This window comes from Anolis sagrei, chromosome 1 (genome assembly GCF_037176765.1).
Source record: "Anolis sagrei isolate rAnoSag1 chromosome 1, rAnoSag1.mat, whole genome shotgun sequence".
Classification (NCBI taxonomy): domain Eukaryota; kingdom Metazoa; phylum Chordata; class Lepidosauria; order Squamata; family Dactyloidae; genus Anolis; species Anolis sagrei.
This window is the reverse complement of record NC_090021.1, coordinates 142479873-142495288: the sequence shown is the minus strand read 5'-3', so window position 1 is coordinate 142495288 and position 15416 is coordinate 142479873. Positions and strand designations below refer to the sequence as shown.

Genomic DNA, 15416 nt, shown 5'->3' with positions numbered 1-15416 from the left:
TTTGTTATGCATATGGCTTATTTACATCTACATAGATAATGTAACATGTGTTTTTATTTAAAACAAAAGATTTTTCAAAAGGTTTAGATAAAAGACCAAAACTTGGGGGATACTTTAAGCAAAATGAGGCAGCCCATGATTTGTGTTTCTGTCTGGTTTTGTGTTATTTTAACAATTATTCCAGGCTTGCATATTTAGAAATATATTAGCCCAATTTGATTTTAAGGCTCAGTTATTTGAATTATAAATCATTATGTCCCTTCTAGCTGATCAGTCATGAATTCATTTACATAATGGAATGTGTTCCTGTTTCCTTTATGTCAGTGCAGTCATGGTGTTCCCTCATGCACCCACTGTTATATCTAATAATTAACTTTTTTCATAATATTTTCTATAACAAAATATATACAAAACCATAGTTATTTTGAGGAACAGCTGACCATGGCAGTTTTTGTTCTACCACATGTTTCTTTACAATTACAAAGGGATTTTTTTTTTTTAGATTTAAGAAGAATACATAATAAAACTATTTTTCAGTTGTAAGGGTTCTTGAGGAATCCCATGTTCTCTGCCTTGGAAAGAGGAAAGAGGCCTCTGACTTCACAAAGGACAAAGTTACTGCATTGTCAGTTGAGTTTAATTTTTACTGTCCTTTGTCTCGGTCTCCACATAGCCAAGAAGAGGAGATCCCTCCAGAGCATTAAAGAACAAACATAAATAACATCTGATACAAAATGTGGACCTATGACTCTTAAGATGGTCACTTTGCTTCTCCTATGTAATTTTTAAAGATTTGTCTAAGGAACTGGAGCTTCAAAAGTTGCTTAATGTGTTTTATGCATTTTGATTGGCCAATAAAAGTATCACTCTTTTGTGGGTTTAGGATTTTATTGTGTTAATACTATAAGTTCATAATATGGAACATTCACTTCCATATTTAATAAATGGCCAGAATGGTTCCCTAAAATTTTGTACATGTAAGGATTCTATAGAATAGATCCATTGTAATTCCTTATTGTATTTAAGAGAATTCTTCAATAAGATAAGTTTCTGCACTTTTAAAAGTCTGCTTATTCAGAATTTCAAAAAAACAAATTGCATCATTTTTCTACATAGTTACCGTCGTTTGCAATGCATTTTTTTCCATTATCATTCTAGCTTTTTAATGCTATCAGCAAAAAAAAAAAAAAAAGGTTTTGGTTGAGCACCTAGCCACTGATGCACGGATGTGAATCAGTTCCAGGCTCCTTTCTTCATTCTTTGTGGTTGTTGCAGTAGCTGGATGTCCAGAGACTCTGCATCCACTACACTAGTACAGCAAATTTTGAACATTTCAATCTACTCATGGCTGACTTTGAGAGAGAACTTTATCCCCATACTGAGCGCACATGTGGAGATGAATTTGTGCTCACAACACATCTTCTGCCCACAAAAAGGATATTACAGAGCACTGTTCCTCCTCAGTACAATTTATAGATTCCACGGCCATCTTCACTACACACTGACAACTCTTACGCTAAACTGCAAGTTCAGCTGGTTTGCCAGACATACTACTCACATGACACTCTCAGACACTATGTATTTAGAGTATTTGCACTCTGTTTATCGGCCACATAAGTTCTCAGAGCACCTTACAAGTGGTTAATTCGACTGTTCCTTGCTCTCAGGCTTACAGTGTAAATTAAACACAACATTTGAGGAAGAGGAGATGGCAGTGGGAGATAGGATTAAGTCTATGAGATTCTGCCACATCTTTTCTCCCTCTGAGCCAAGGCCAGTGGCTGCTGGGATGGACAGAGGGCTTTTCATCTGCTTCTGGGTCTAGGCATGATGGAGCTGTGCCTGCTTCCTCTTCCCCTGCTCCGAGGCTAGGGAAGTGACAGAATCAACATACTGTAACTGCTTAGAGTAGTTACATTCATAATCAACATTTGGACTGCACCAAGAGTTGTGATGGGTAGCTCAACGGGTGCTTCACTCTGTCTTTGGAGAAAAAGAGAGGAAGAATGCTCTATAGTTACTATAGATATATATATAGAACAGATGACAAATTATGGCTACAATTCTGTACCTGATCTTAAGCCAAATATATTGAAATTGAGTCCCAGGCTTGTAGACAAAGTATTATGTGAATAATCAATGAAAGCTAAATTCTTTTGATGTAAAATAAGCGGCTGTTGTTGTTTTTGTTGTTTTATTCTTGTTTGCCTTCATATCATTTTTGGTTTGTGGTGACCCAGTAGTGGCTTTTAAAACACTAGAATAAATTAAAGGTCATTATTTTAGCCATGTTCCCAATTTAGATAGCTCTCAGTTTGCCAAGTGAAATTTCCCATCCAATAACAATTTACCTATTTAATCTGAACCTTTCTCCTTTATTCCCCCCCCCCCCCATTTTTAAGCTAAGGAAGGTGAAGAGATCTTACTGAGGCATTGTTTCTGACATGTTAGAAGAGTTTCAAGTCAGATATAAGACAGTTGAATTACATCCAGACCAAAAGTGGGACAACAAGTACTTTTTGTTTCTTGATTACAGCAGTTTATATCAAATGTCTATCCTTAAAACTAGTATCTCTTCAATGTTTAAGTAGAGTGCACGTGTGTGTGCAAAGCCATAGAACAGTGTTTCTCAACCTTCCTAATGCCGTGACCCCTTAATACAGTCCCCCATGTTGTGGTGACCCCCAACCATAATATTGTTTTCATTGCTACTTCATAACAGTCATTTTACTACTGTTATAAATCATAATGTAAATATCTGATATGCAGGATGCATTTTCATTCACTGGACCAAACTGGGCACAAATACCCAATACACCCAAATGTGAATGCTAGTAGGGTTGGGTGAAGATTGATTTTGTAATTTGGGAGTTGTAGTTGCTAGGATTTATAGTTCACTTATAATCAAAGAGCATTCCGAACTCCACCAGCGATGGATTTGAACCAAACTTGGCTCCCATGACCAATGGAAAACATTGGAAGAGTTTGATGGGCATTGACCTTGAGTTTGGGAGTTGTAGTTCACCTATATCCAGAGAGCACTGTGGACTCATGCAATGGTGGATCTGGACCAAACTTGGCATGAATACTCAATATGCCCAAATGTGAACACTGGTGGAGTCTGGGGAAAATAGATCTTGACGTTTGGGAGTTGTAGTTGCTGGGATTTATAGTTCATTACAATCAAAGAACATTCTGAACTCCACCAACCATAGAATTGGCTCAAATTTCCCACATAGAATCCCCATAACCATCAGAAAATACTGTGTTTTCTTATGGTCTTTGGCAACCCCTCTGACACCCCCTCGCGACCCCCTCAGGAGTCCCGACCCCCAGGTTGAGAAACACTGCCATAGAAAGCAAGTACAGATAAATGCAAATTGATATAAACCGACGCAACAAACAACCCATTATTTATTTATTTCATGCACTTGTACCCCCCCCCCCCTTTTTCACCCCTGAGGAGGACTCAGGGCAGCCTCAGAGCAAGCACCATTCGGTGCTATCACAATCATAAAATTACCCAACAAATTCATTAAAACAACATTAAATAAACAGTTGTTAAAAACACACCAGTTAAAACCAAAGTCCAGGCCAGTTCATTGTCACTTCAAATTGCTTATGTCTTCTTCTCATTTGCCGGTATTCAATGATGAAACGCTTGGTCCCACAACCAAGTCTTGAGTTTCCTTCTAAAGGACAGGAGAGAGGTGGCCAATCTGATGTCCCTAGGGAGGGAATTCCACGGGGGGGGGGGCACTGGTGAGAAGGCCCTGTCCCTCATCCCCACCTATCGTGTTTGCGACGGCGATGGGATCGAGAGCAGGGCCTCTCCAGATGAATTTCAACTTCATGATGGTTCGTAGCAGGAGATACGTTCAGACAGGTAGTCTGGGCCAGAACCATTTAGGGCTTTAAAGGTTAAAACCAGCACTTTGAATTGTTCTCTGTAGCAGATGGGCAGCCAGTGGAGCTGGCGTAACAGAGGAGTTGTATGCTCCCTGTACGCCGTTCCAGTGAGCAACCTGGCTGCCGACCCATCCAGACAATCTGGTTTTTCAAAGTCCATGCAACACAACTTATTGTAAGCAGTGCAGCTTACACAAAAGTAGTTCTCACAAGTATGAAAACTCTTAAGTCTGAGTGACAATATCTCACAAACACGAAGAAAAATAGCTGTTTTCTTCTCCCATGCAACAACAAAGTGAGCAAAGATTTGCATCTCTAGGTGGGAATATCTATCTATACATATAATAAAGGTGAAAGTTTGTATGTGGAGGACAAAAGTGCGGCGGTGTGGCGGTGTATGTGCCAGCATTATGATTGGCCAGCCTGAAAGTTCCAACATTCGGATTGGCTGCCGCAGTGGTGCTATTTGCATATGGTCTCTGATTGGCCAGCTTCAATAGGAGCCCCTGGTGGAGAAAAGAGTTAATGGCAGAAACAGGGACATGAGAAGGAAATTTGCATATGGTCTCTGATTGGCCAGCCACAATTCCAAGATTCCGAGATGACTAAGAGAGGAAAGGAAAAGGCCAGAGGGGGCTGAGTCAGACAATTACCAATACAGACTACACTTGGCACACAGAGCCTGCAAGACCGACTCGACATCCTACTGCAACAATGGATGATGGGACTTGCAGTACCATCACTCACATTCTGAGACCGCTGTTAACCTCTTCCAATGACTGATCAAGACCAAACTTGGCACATAGGCCTCTCATGACCCACTTTACGCCTGGTGTGGTTTGGCGGGGGATGGACCATGGATTATGGGACTTGCAGTATCTTTGCTCAATTCTTGAGACCACTGCAACCCTCATCCAATTACCGATAAAGACCAAACTTGGCACACTGAGTCTCCATGACCCACTCTACATCCTGGTGCAGCTTGGAGGAGGATGCACAATGGATGATGGGACTTGCAATACCTGCACTCCCTTCCTAAAACCATTATAACTGCCAACAATGATGGATCAGGACCACAATTTACACAGAGAGCCCGCATAACCCACTCTACATCCTGGTGCGGTTTGGAAGAATTTGACAATGGATAATGGGACTTGCAGTCACTTCACTCACTTCCTGAGACCACTGAGACCCTTGCCAATGACTGATCAAGACCAAACTTGGCACACAGAGTCCCCATGACCCACTCTACATCCTGGTGTACTTTCGAGGAGGACAGACCATGGATGATAGGACTTCAAGTACCTCCACTCTCTTCCCAAGACTGCTGCAACCCTCATCTAATGTCCGAACAAAACCAAACTTGGCACACAGAGCCCCCATGACCCACTCTACATCCTACTGCGGTTTGAAGTAGGGCATACCATGGATGATGGGACTTGAAGTACCTCTACTCGCTTTCCGAGACTGCTGCGACCCTCAACAATGACTGAACAACACCAAACTTGGCACATAGACCTCTCATGACCCACTTTACGCCATGGTGTGGTTTGACTGTGGATCGAGCATGGATTATGGGACTTGTAGTATCTTCGCTCAATTCCGGAGACCACTGCAACCATCACCCAATTTCCGGTAAGGACCAAACTTGGCACACCGGGTCTCCATGATGCACTCTACATCCTGGTGCGGTTTGGAGGATGATGCACCATGGACGATGGGACTTGCAGTTCCTTCACTCACTTAGTGAAACTACTGAGACCCTCATCCAATGACTGATGAAGACCAAACTTGACACACAGAACCCCCATGGCCAACTCAACATTCTGGTGAGGTTTGGGGGAGAACAGACTATGGATGATGGGATTTCAAGTACCTCCACACACTTCCCAAGACTGCTGCAACCCTCATTTAATGACCAAGCAAGACCAAACTTGGCACACAGAGCCCCCATGAGAGACTCTACATCCTGGTGATGTTTGGAGGAGGATGGACAATGGATGATGGGACTTGCAGTACCTTCACTCACTTCCTGAAACCACAGTGACATTCATCCACATACCAATAAACACCAAACTTGGCACAGAGAGCCCCCATGGCCAACTCAACATTCTGGTGATGTTTGAGGGAGACTATGGATGATGGGACTTGCAGTACCTTAACTCACTTTCTGAGACTGCTGTGACTCTCCTCCAATGACTGATCAAGAGCAAACTTAGCACACAGAGCCCCCATGACCCTCTCTCCATCCTGGTGCAGTTTGGAAGACGATGGACCACAGATGATGGGACTCACAGTACCTTCACTAACTTCCTGAGACCACTGCAAGCCATATAAATAACTGATAAACACCAACCTTGATATACAATTCCTTTCTCTAATAACCCGGGCAGTCCCGGGTCCTCAAGGTAGTACATAGTATTTTGCTAGTTAGGTAACAAGTCGTGGTTTTCATCTTTATTCTCATGTGAATGCAGAAGTATTTGAAGTAAAGACCTATATTTCTAACCTTAGATCATTTGCTCTTTGCAAATATTCAGAACTCAAAACATGCACTTGGATGAAGGAATCATTGTTTAATTTTTGATACACTTTACTCTAACAATTAAATTGATGAGAAATAACTGTATAGTTCACCTGCAGGCCATTCAAAACGGAAGTTATGCTGAGATGAGTTATATGGGGAGACCTTGTTGAAGCTGTAGATGCTGAACTTTTGTCCTTGATCAAAAGCTCATGTATTCCAGCTATGGCTGGATCAACACTGCCATATGATGTACTTCAGTGCAGTTAAACTGCATGATAAGGGGCTAAGGCAGTTCCAAATTGCATTATTGGCAGTGTAGATCCAGCCTATGTCTTCACCTTCTCTGTTGCCTGTAAAGATCCCTCCACATTAGACTAACGCTGTGAACTTTGTTTATATTGATCCATATCTTGAGGGGTAGGGATAAGGTAGGCATGAGTTTAGTACAGGCAGTCTCCAAGTTACAAATATCTGACTTACAAATAACTCATAGTTAAAAATAGGAGTGAGATAATAGGAAGCGAGAGAAATCATCCCTTTGAAAGGGAAAATCACTCCAGGAAGAGATATCATGACAAAAAGGTGACTCCGCTAAAGTTTTTCCACAAAAAGCCATTTTTGTCTTAAAATCTGATTCTCACAGGGACAGAAAGTGAGGTGAAATGTTCTTAACAGGGACACAGGCAGCAAAACAAACACCACAGTAGTAGTGTTAACCCTTCCCTGTGCTAGCCAAAATTTATGTATGTATATACATATATTTAGAGGGAGTGAGGGATGAAGCTACACTTTAAAATTGTATCTGTTCTGACTTACAAACATATTCAACTTAAGAACAAACCTACAGAACAAATCTTGTTTGTAACTTGGGAACTGCCTGTACTTTAGTAGTGTATTTCTACTGTAAGAGATAATAGCATTGGTCTTGAGAAATAGTTGCAAAGGTCATTTGCTTCCCAGTCATCTTCTAAATATCTTACAGAATTCTGACACCTATACACACACACACATACATTATTAAGAAAAACACATTGGAGACTACAAAATCTGTTATGTAGTTGGTGGTGGTTACTTTTAGTTTATCAAAGGGTTGCTTTCAATTCTTGGTTGTTGTATCACTTCCATTAGTGCTGTTAGTATGTTGCAGTGTCCTCAAATTAGAAATATAACAAGTCAAATTTCCCTTATCTGAAATGATTGGGACAAGGAGTGTTTTAGATTTTTTTTAAATTGCCTAACTCTGGCAAATGTGGAGGGTTGACTGTAATGTTTATTACGTCTGACCATAAAAATATAAAGGAACACCAACATTTTGTTGTATCATATTAACTGGATGTGGTTTTCCTTAACATTAAATACTTATATTCTTTTGAAAAAGCTTGTGAAAATAGATGCTGTGAAGTTCATGCTACAGAATCATACGGTAAGCTTTTAAATTTTGTTTTAACAGTTTTTAGAATTACTAGATTTAAGTTACGAACAGATCTGATTGGTTTTCCCCTTTTTTGTCTTCTCTTTTTCACCAGAGTAAACACTTTCCTTTCTTGGGTGTCAATGATAATTATGGTTTGAGTGACCTCAGATGCAGAACAACATTCTATACAGCTCTCACGCGTCTCCTTATGGTGGATCTGGGTAAGAACATGCTCACAGTATTGCTTCCCCCTGTTCCTGAAACCAGAAAGGTCATTCAACAAGATTGTCTGATGGGCGATTCCTAACTATGCTGAGGTTTCATAAAAATGTCGATAAGATATTTTGTGTGTGTTAGGAGCAACTTGAGAAACTTCAAGTCGCTTCTGGTATGAGAGAATTGGCAGTCTGCAAGGGGATGCCCAGGTGTTTTACCATCCTGTGGGAGGCTCTCTCATGTCCCCGCACAGAAAGCTAGAGCTGGCAGATGGGAGCTCACCCCCGCTCCCCAGATTCGGTCAGCAGTCCTGTTAGCACAAGAGCTTAACCCATTGCGCCACCGAGGGCTCTGTAGAAAAGATGATATGATCTTGTTTTCAGGGGTTTTTTAAGCACACCATAATCTAATAGGTTGGATTCCAGTTTTATAAGGAGTTATTTGTATGAAAAAAGAGCCGTTTCCACTTTATTGTAGAATACAGTGTGAGAAAAGAGAAATTAAATGCAGTGAGGTTCCTTTGCTTCCCTGTGATATATTGTTCAAGGAGAAGGTTGACAGTTGCTGCGTTGGGCATCCCTAATTTATCACCATGTGAAGTCCACTGGAATATCTGCAGAAGGCCATCACAGCTATTTTCATTCTATTAATGGTTATTTGGACCCAGCCCAGGTTATTTATCTACTGATATTCGCTTCAAGGCTAAATTTTCTTCATTCTCAGACCATTCTCAGGAGTGTTGCTTTGTAAGAAAATATGTTTAGATATGACTTGCTAGAACATGAGCTTTGGGCACAAGATCAATCCCTCTTCCATAGAAGAACCCCCTTATTTGACCTCTCATTCTAAAAGGAGTTGTTTTCCATTCGTTCAGTCATTTCTGACTCTTTGTGACCTCATGGACCATCCCACGCCAGAGCGCCCTGTTGGCCATCACCACCCCCAGCTCCTTCAAGGTCAATCCAGTCACATCCATCTTGCCCTTGGTCGGCCCCTCTTCCTTTTTCCTTCCTTTTTCCCCAGTATCATTGTCTTCTCTAAGCTTTCCTGTCTTCTCATGATGTGGCCAAAGTACTTCATCTTGGCCTCTACTATCCTTCCGTCCAATGAGCAGTCAGGCTTTATTTCCTGAAGTATGGACTGGTTGGATCTTCTGGCGGTCCAAGGCACTTTCAGAACTTTCCTCCAACACCACAGTTCAAAAGCATCTCTCTTCCGTTGCTCAGCCTTCCCTATCGTCCAGCTCTCACATCCATAGGTGACTATGGGGAATACCATTACTTTAACTATGCGGATCTTCGTTGACAGTGTGATGTCTCTACTCTTCAATAGTTTATCAAGATTGGTCATTGCTCTCCTCCCAAGAAGTAAGTATCTTCTGATTTCCTGGCTGCAGTCTGCATCTGTAGTAATCTTTGCACCTAGAAATTCAAAGTCTGTCACTGCATGTTTTCTCCCTCTATTTGCCTCTATCATTCTTGTTGCCATAATCTTGGTTTTTTTAATGTTTAGCTGCAACCTTGATTAAGAGTAAGCAGCTGAATTTGGAATATCCTATTCTTTTGTTTTCTTTGGTTTAGAGTGCAGTGAAAATCCATGATGTTTCAGTGTTTTGTGACATTAGTTTTTGATTGAATTTCAGAACTTAGGTGTTTTCTCTGCAGAGAAATCTTTTCACAATCGTTTTGCAAGACTAGAACAAGAACATACAAAGATGGCCTGTGTGCTACCAATGCCACTTTGATAGTTACAATAGCTTTAGGCGGAATCCCAAGAAACTTTGCTCTTGTTTTATAAAAGAGAGAGAGAAAAATAAGTGCAATGAGAGATTAAATTATGTTTTTCTGTAAAAGAAACCTAAATTTAGTGTTTTTCAATTTATTTGAATATGTCTGCTATCAGTCTGGGAATATTACTATAGCTCCCATATTACTGCAAGGAGAAAATTGAAAGAGACATTTATGCAAACTTATTTCCTTGTATCAGTGGAGTTTCCTAATCTTGTGTTATTTACTGGAAACAGATGCAATATTGGAATATACCTTAACAAAGTTTCTGCTAGCTAGCCCAGTCCCTCCTCCAACATAGGTCATGGAACTGGGGTTTTGACCTGAAATTAGCTTTTATTTGTTAATTAGCAGTGGCCTCAGATATGTCTTTCTGGGTGGCCTGCTAGCCAATTTCAATGGAGCAGGGGCAGCCTTACACCACTGCTGTCCCCTTCCTCCTCCACATATTCATGTATACACTAGATAATATAAGAGCTGACAAGGCAGAAATGAAGACTTACTATCATCTTCTAGTTCTTTTGTAAAATTCTGTCTTCAGCATCCTTGTTGAATTTCATGCATACAACATGTCTCCAGAATTAAGTGAAATTATTAAGAGAACATAACCTTTTAGAGAAGAGCCAAAAACACTTAAGAACAGAATATCCTCTTGTAGTATACAACCAACTATAATTATGCTAGGCAATGATTTCAGTTGTTTCAGCAATCTCCATGAGGGTCCCGTGAGGGAGAAAAGCAAGATATAAATAATAATTATTTATATCTTATTATTATTCTGACACAAAACACAGTATGACACAGTAGTAAATGAGATATGTATGCTGGAATTATTATTATTATTATTATTATTATTATTATTATTATTATTATTATCATCTGTCAGGAAAACAGATTTCCCAGTGCATAAAAACAGCAGAGTTTTCTTTTTCAGTGCCCCGAAAAAGGTACTCTCCCATAAAACAACTTGTTTCATATCATGCGCTCAAGAGACAAAAATGAGTAGACTTTGATGGAAACAACGTATTTGATTTACTCACAGCCTTTATGTGTTCAGCATACACAGGTGCAAAAAACGTATTAGTCCACTTTCAAATATCTTTGAGATGATTCCCTGTGTCAGCCAGCCGGGGAACAGAAGAGCTATCAACAAGTCACATAGTCAAAAGGAGAGAGAGAAAAGAGCATGTGGTCTGCAGCCCTTTTTATAACTTCTCAGTAACCATGGAGTAAAGGAAGCTGCACACCCAGAACATACATACAGGAAACAGTAAGCAACAAGATCATAGACAAACAGATGGCTAGAGAAGGCTTGATGAAGGTTGTCATTTCCAACAAAAATACCCTCCACTGAATGTCCCTTCTTATAAAATGATTTGTTTCTCCTCTGTTTGAAACCCTTAACACAGTCAATTAAAAGAATGTGCATGTTTCTTCTTTCTCATCACCTGTTCTAGGAGGTCTCTTCCAACCATCAGTGAAAGCACTCAATCCAGATCAGAGGCCAGAGAGCTGTCTGCTTTGATAGGCCTCTGATAGTTTGGTCGGTGACATAAGAATCCAAGGTCTCGGGCCCGGGCCTTCCCCTGGTTGTTTCTTACTCACCAGCCTCAGCCTATTGTGTGGTATCATACTAGTTTCATTTGCAACTTGTTGCTACATCCCACCTCAGCCTCCTTGTCCATTCTCTTTCCTTTCTTTTTTTCTAGAATGTGTGTTTACCCAAGCCCTTTTGGTCAGACTATCTTGTTCCCTGTCTTGTTCTAGCAGGAAAGCAGCAGTGCTGTGCTCTCTGTTCCTTACTCTTACAACTCACATAGAATCCCATTTCTGTCCTTCCAAGCAGACATGTAAATACATTTTCATCCCATGCAAATATATCTTGGCAGCTTCTCTTTCCAAGTCAAGCAGGCCAGTTATTCGAGGATCCTGCTGTATACTAGACTCCGAGATTTCACTGAACCTTCCCTAAGATTTGACTTTGTGATGAGCATCATTTTATATGTGTAGCATCATTTGTATGTGTGGGGATTTTCAAAGGTAATCTGCAGTTTACCTCAGGGTTTGTTTGTTTGTTTTTTATAAGGATGGCATGTCCTGTTCTTGGCTTGGTGTTGTTTTTTATATCAATCATCTCCTGTCATCCTGGTTTAAGTGATCATAACAATGGTTGGAGTTCTTCCAGACCCTTAATTTCATTCTTGGTCCCCACTTTCCTTATCCTGGAGCCAGTTCATGTTCCATTCCCATAGAACATGCACAACCCTCTTTGGCTTGTTTTGGGTCCAGTGTGGGATGAAATAGGCACATCGCTAGTGAATCCTAGCAAGACTAAAATGTTTTGTTTCTTTTAGTGGTAGCCCTGGGGATATTTTAAATAGCTGGTCTGTATGAACCAGTAGTGATTGAACCAGGTAATGCAAACTTTCTACATTGGGCTGTGTATTACGCTTTTAAAATATTGTACAATGTGGTGTTGAAGGCTTTCATGGCTGGAATCACTGGGTTGCTGTGGGTTTTTCTGGCTGTATGGCCATGTTTCAGAAGCATTCTCTCCTGATGTTTCACCAACATCTATGGCAGTCATCTTCAGAGGTTATAAGGTCTGTTGGAAACTAGGCAAGTGGAGTTTATATACCTGTGGAATATTCAGGGTGGAGAAAGAGCTCTGGTCTGTTTGAAGCAAGTGTGAATGTTGCAATTGGCCACCTTGATTAGCATTGAATAGCCTCACAGCTTCAAAGCCTGGCTGCTTGCTGCTTGGGGGAATCCTTAGTTGGAAAGTGTTAGCTGGCCCTGATTGTTTCTTCACTGGAATTTCCCAGTTTCTGAGTGTTGTTCTTTATTTATTGTCCGGATTTTAGTTTATTAATACTGGTAGCCAGATTTTGTTCATTTTAATGGTTTCCTCCTTTTTGTTAAAATTGTTCACGTGCTTGTGTATTCCAATGGCTGTCAGAGTGGTCCAACATTTCTGTGTTCTCAAATAACATTCTGTGTCCAGGTTGGTTCATCAGGTGCTCTGCTACAGCTGACTTCTTTTGTTGAATGAGTCTATAGTGCCTTTCATGTTCTTTGATTCGTGTTTTGGTAATCCTGCATTTTGTGGTCCCTGTGTAGACTTGTCCACCGCTACATGGTATACGGTAGACTCCTGCATAGGTGAGAGGATCCCTCTTGTCCTTTGCTGAATGTGGCATTTGTTGGATTTTCTTAGAGGTTCTGTAGATACAGTTTGTAGGCTATGTTTCTTCATCAGCTTCCCTATGCGGTCAGTGGTTCCCTTGATGTATGGTAAGAACACTTTTCCTCTGGGTGGTATTGTACAACAATCAGAGAGATTAAGTGCCTGAAAAATAACCATGAGATGTTTCACGCCTCACTTATTAGGTAGGATTTCTGTGTAAGTTAGTTTTCCTTTCTTAGTTTTGTTTTTTAGATAATACAATGGCAGCTGTGTCAGACTCATAACACAATTGTTTTAATACTATTCTCTGTTTCCCCACCCACCCCCTTTTTTTTCTAGGAGAAGATGAAGATGAGTTTGAAAACTTCATGCTTCCTCTGACAGTTTCATTTGAAACAGTAGCCCAGACATTTAACAGTAGCTTTAAACAAGAGGAAGCAAAGGTAGGCAGTTTTCAATAATATGGTGAAATGTGATTAACTATAAATTACAGGCAATTTTTTAAAATAAACAAAAAAAAGGCTGTGAGTACAATTTGTCCAAAATAACTTCTTAATTTCAATGAAAGCAGATTGATATTCTCAGTTTGGCCAGTTTGTGGTACTTTTCCCTCTTTTTCCTAATGTTGTATTTTTAAAAAAATAATAATATCTGTATGTCAGATTTAATTGTTAAGTCCTTTGGAGCATGGTTCTGTGTTCTATACCATGAAATCATGAAATATTCATAACTAGGACAAGGTACTAACTGGAAAAGGAAGAAACAAAGTCAAATGAACATGGAGGAGAAAGCTAAGGAAGGAGTGAGTGCCCTTCCTATTTGCCACATATACCTGCCATATCCCTATTTGTTAGTTTTCCTGTTTTCAGGGCTATGTCTTCCCAGTTTGAGGTGGAGTGATGTAAGGGCCTGCATCCATGGAGAACATTAATGGCGGAGTGAACATACCCAAATCTTTTGTTTGCCATGCAGTGGTGCAAGAAAGATATAGCATTGAACGTGTTTCCTAAGTGCTTGACAATTAAGCATGGAAAAAGACATGCTTCCAAATACTTAAAATTCACCATAAAATTTACAGAAAGGAAATATGTGTTGTCATGCCATTGTTTCATGTACTTGTTCTCCCCTCTACCCCCTCCCCTCAGTGGTAGGCGATAGTGTGAAGCAGGGTTAGAAACAACCTTCCATATCACACATTTCCTTTAGTAAAAAGTATGGGTGAATTAGATATAGGATTACTCTTCTTTGTGGCCATCTGATGAGTACTTTTACGTTTTGATGCCAACAAAAATATTCTTTGTGGAATCTGTGCCTGATGTATATTAAGTGCTTTTTCTGCCACTGAGCACTTCTGTTTTGTTTTTAAAGGTATTTATTTCTGGGTTGTTGTGGATTTACAGAGGTATATACTACATAAAAACATTGTATGCTTAGAACATTTCTTCCAAACAAGAATTTAATATATAAATCAGGAGTTTATTAAATGGCTGGGCATATATGTATAAATAGGAACTGGTCTTGAAGTATTGCGTTCTTAAACCGAACAAAGTGATTAGGATAACTGATAGCTAAATAAGGTTTTTATGTGCCTGTGGGAGCCATATTAGGATTGATTTGACAAGTCAGTTCAGCTGTGGCAACAGTCATATTATCTGGCACAACATTATGTTTTATTAGTAAAATCCTTAAGTGTAGCAAGCTGTTTGTGTCAAAACAACAGTATATTTTAGGAAGGAAAAGACTTGCTAAGTGGAAGCTGCATCATCAAGAACGAAACCCATTAGCATAACATTACATCAAATAGATTGGCTTCTACTATTATGAACAGTTAACTGTGCACTCTGGAGGTGGCTATTTCAGATACATTGTGCAATATTCCTAGAAGTGGTGTCAATAATTTTCCTTTAGCATTTTAACATGCAGTGGAAAACCCCTTAGTGTTATTGTTCCATCCCTGTTACTTTCAGAAAAGCCTGTGATCCAGGGTGCTGCAATCTAGCTCTTTCTTGGTGCTGGTTCTGCAGACAACAACCTTACAGCTTAATGCAGCCATTCCTCTGGTGGTGAAATCCAAGAAATAGTCAGAACATGTGCGGTTGCTTAACAAGCCAGTACAAAACATTTTTCTGCCTGATGTTGTTGTGTGTCCCTCCCACACACAACTACACATTCAGGGCCAACAGTTGAATCTTACTTCCCGAGGAGCAGTTTAATTTGAGAGCGCCTGGCAGGCCATGAGGCAGACACACAATGCTTTCCTCCAATAAAGGTAAGGAGTCCAAAGGATCATGAGTAATGGCCTGGGAAGCAACTACTGTTGCTGCCTTTTTCTGCCCCTCCACCCCAAACAAACCGCAGCATGCAGTGCCCAAGAAA

The 15416-nt window shown here is 40.2% G+C and overlaps 1 protein-coding gene across 1 annotated transcript in view; it reads left to right on the top strand.

Moving 5' to 3' along the window:
• The window catches only part of RANBP17 (RAN binding protein 17), a 189727-nt gene that overhangs the window by 107255 nt on the left and 67056 nt on the right, over positions 1-15416 (top strand). Inside the window, exons 17-19 of the mRNA XM_060786264.2 lie at positions 7796-7859; positions 7963-8071; positions 13380-13483. Coding sequence (XP_060642247.2) covers positions 7796-7859; positions 7963-8071; positions 13380-13483 — 277 coding nt within the window. The remainder of the gene's footprint in view (positions 1-7795; positions 7860-7962; positions 8072-13379; positions 13484-15416) is intronic.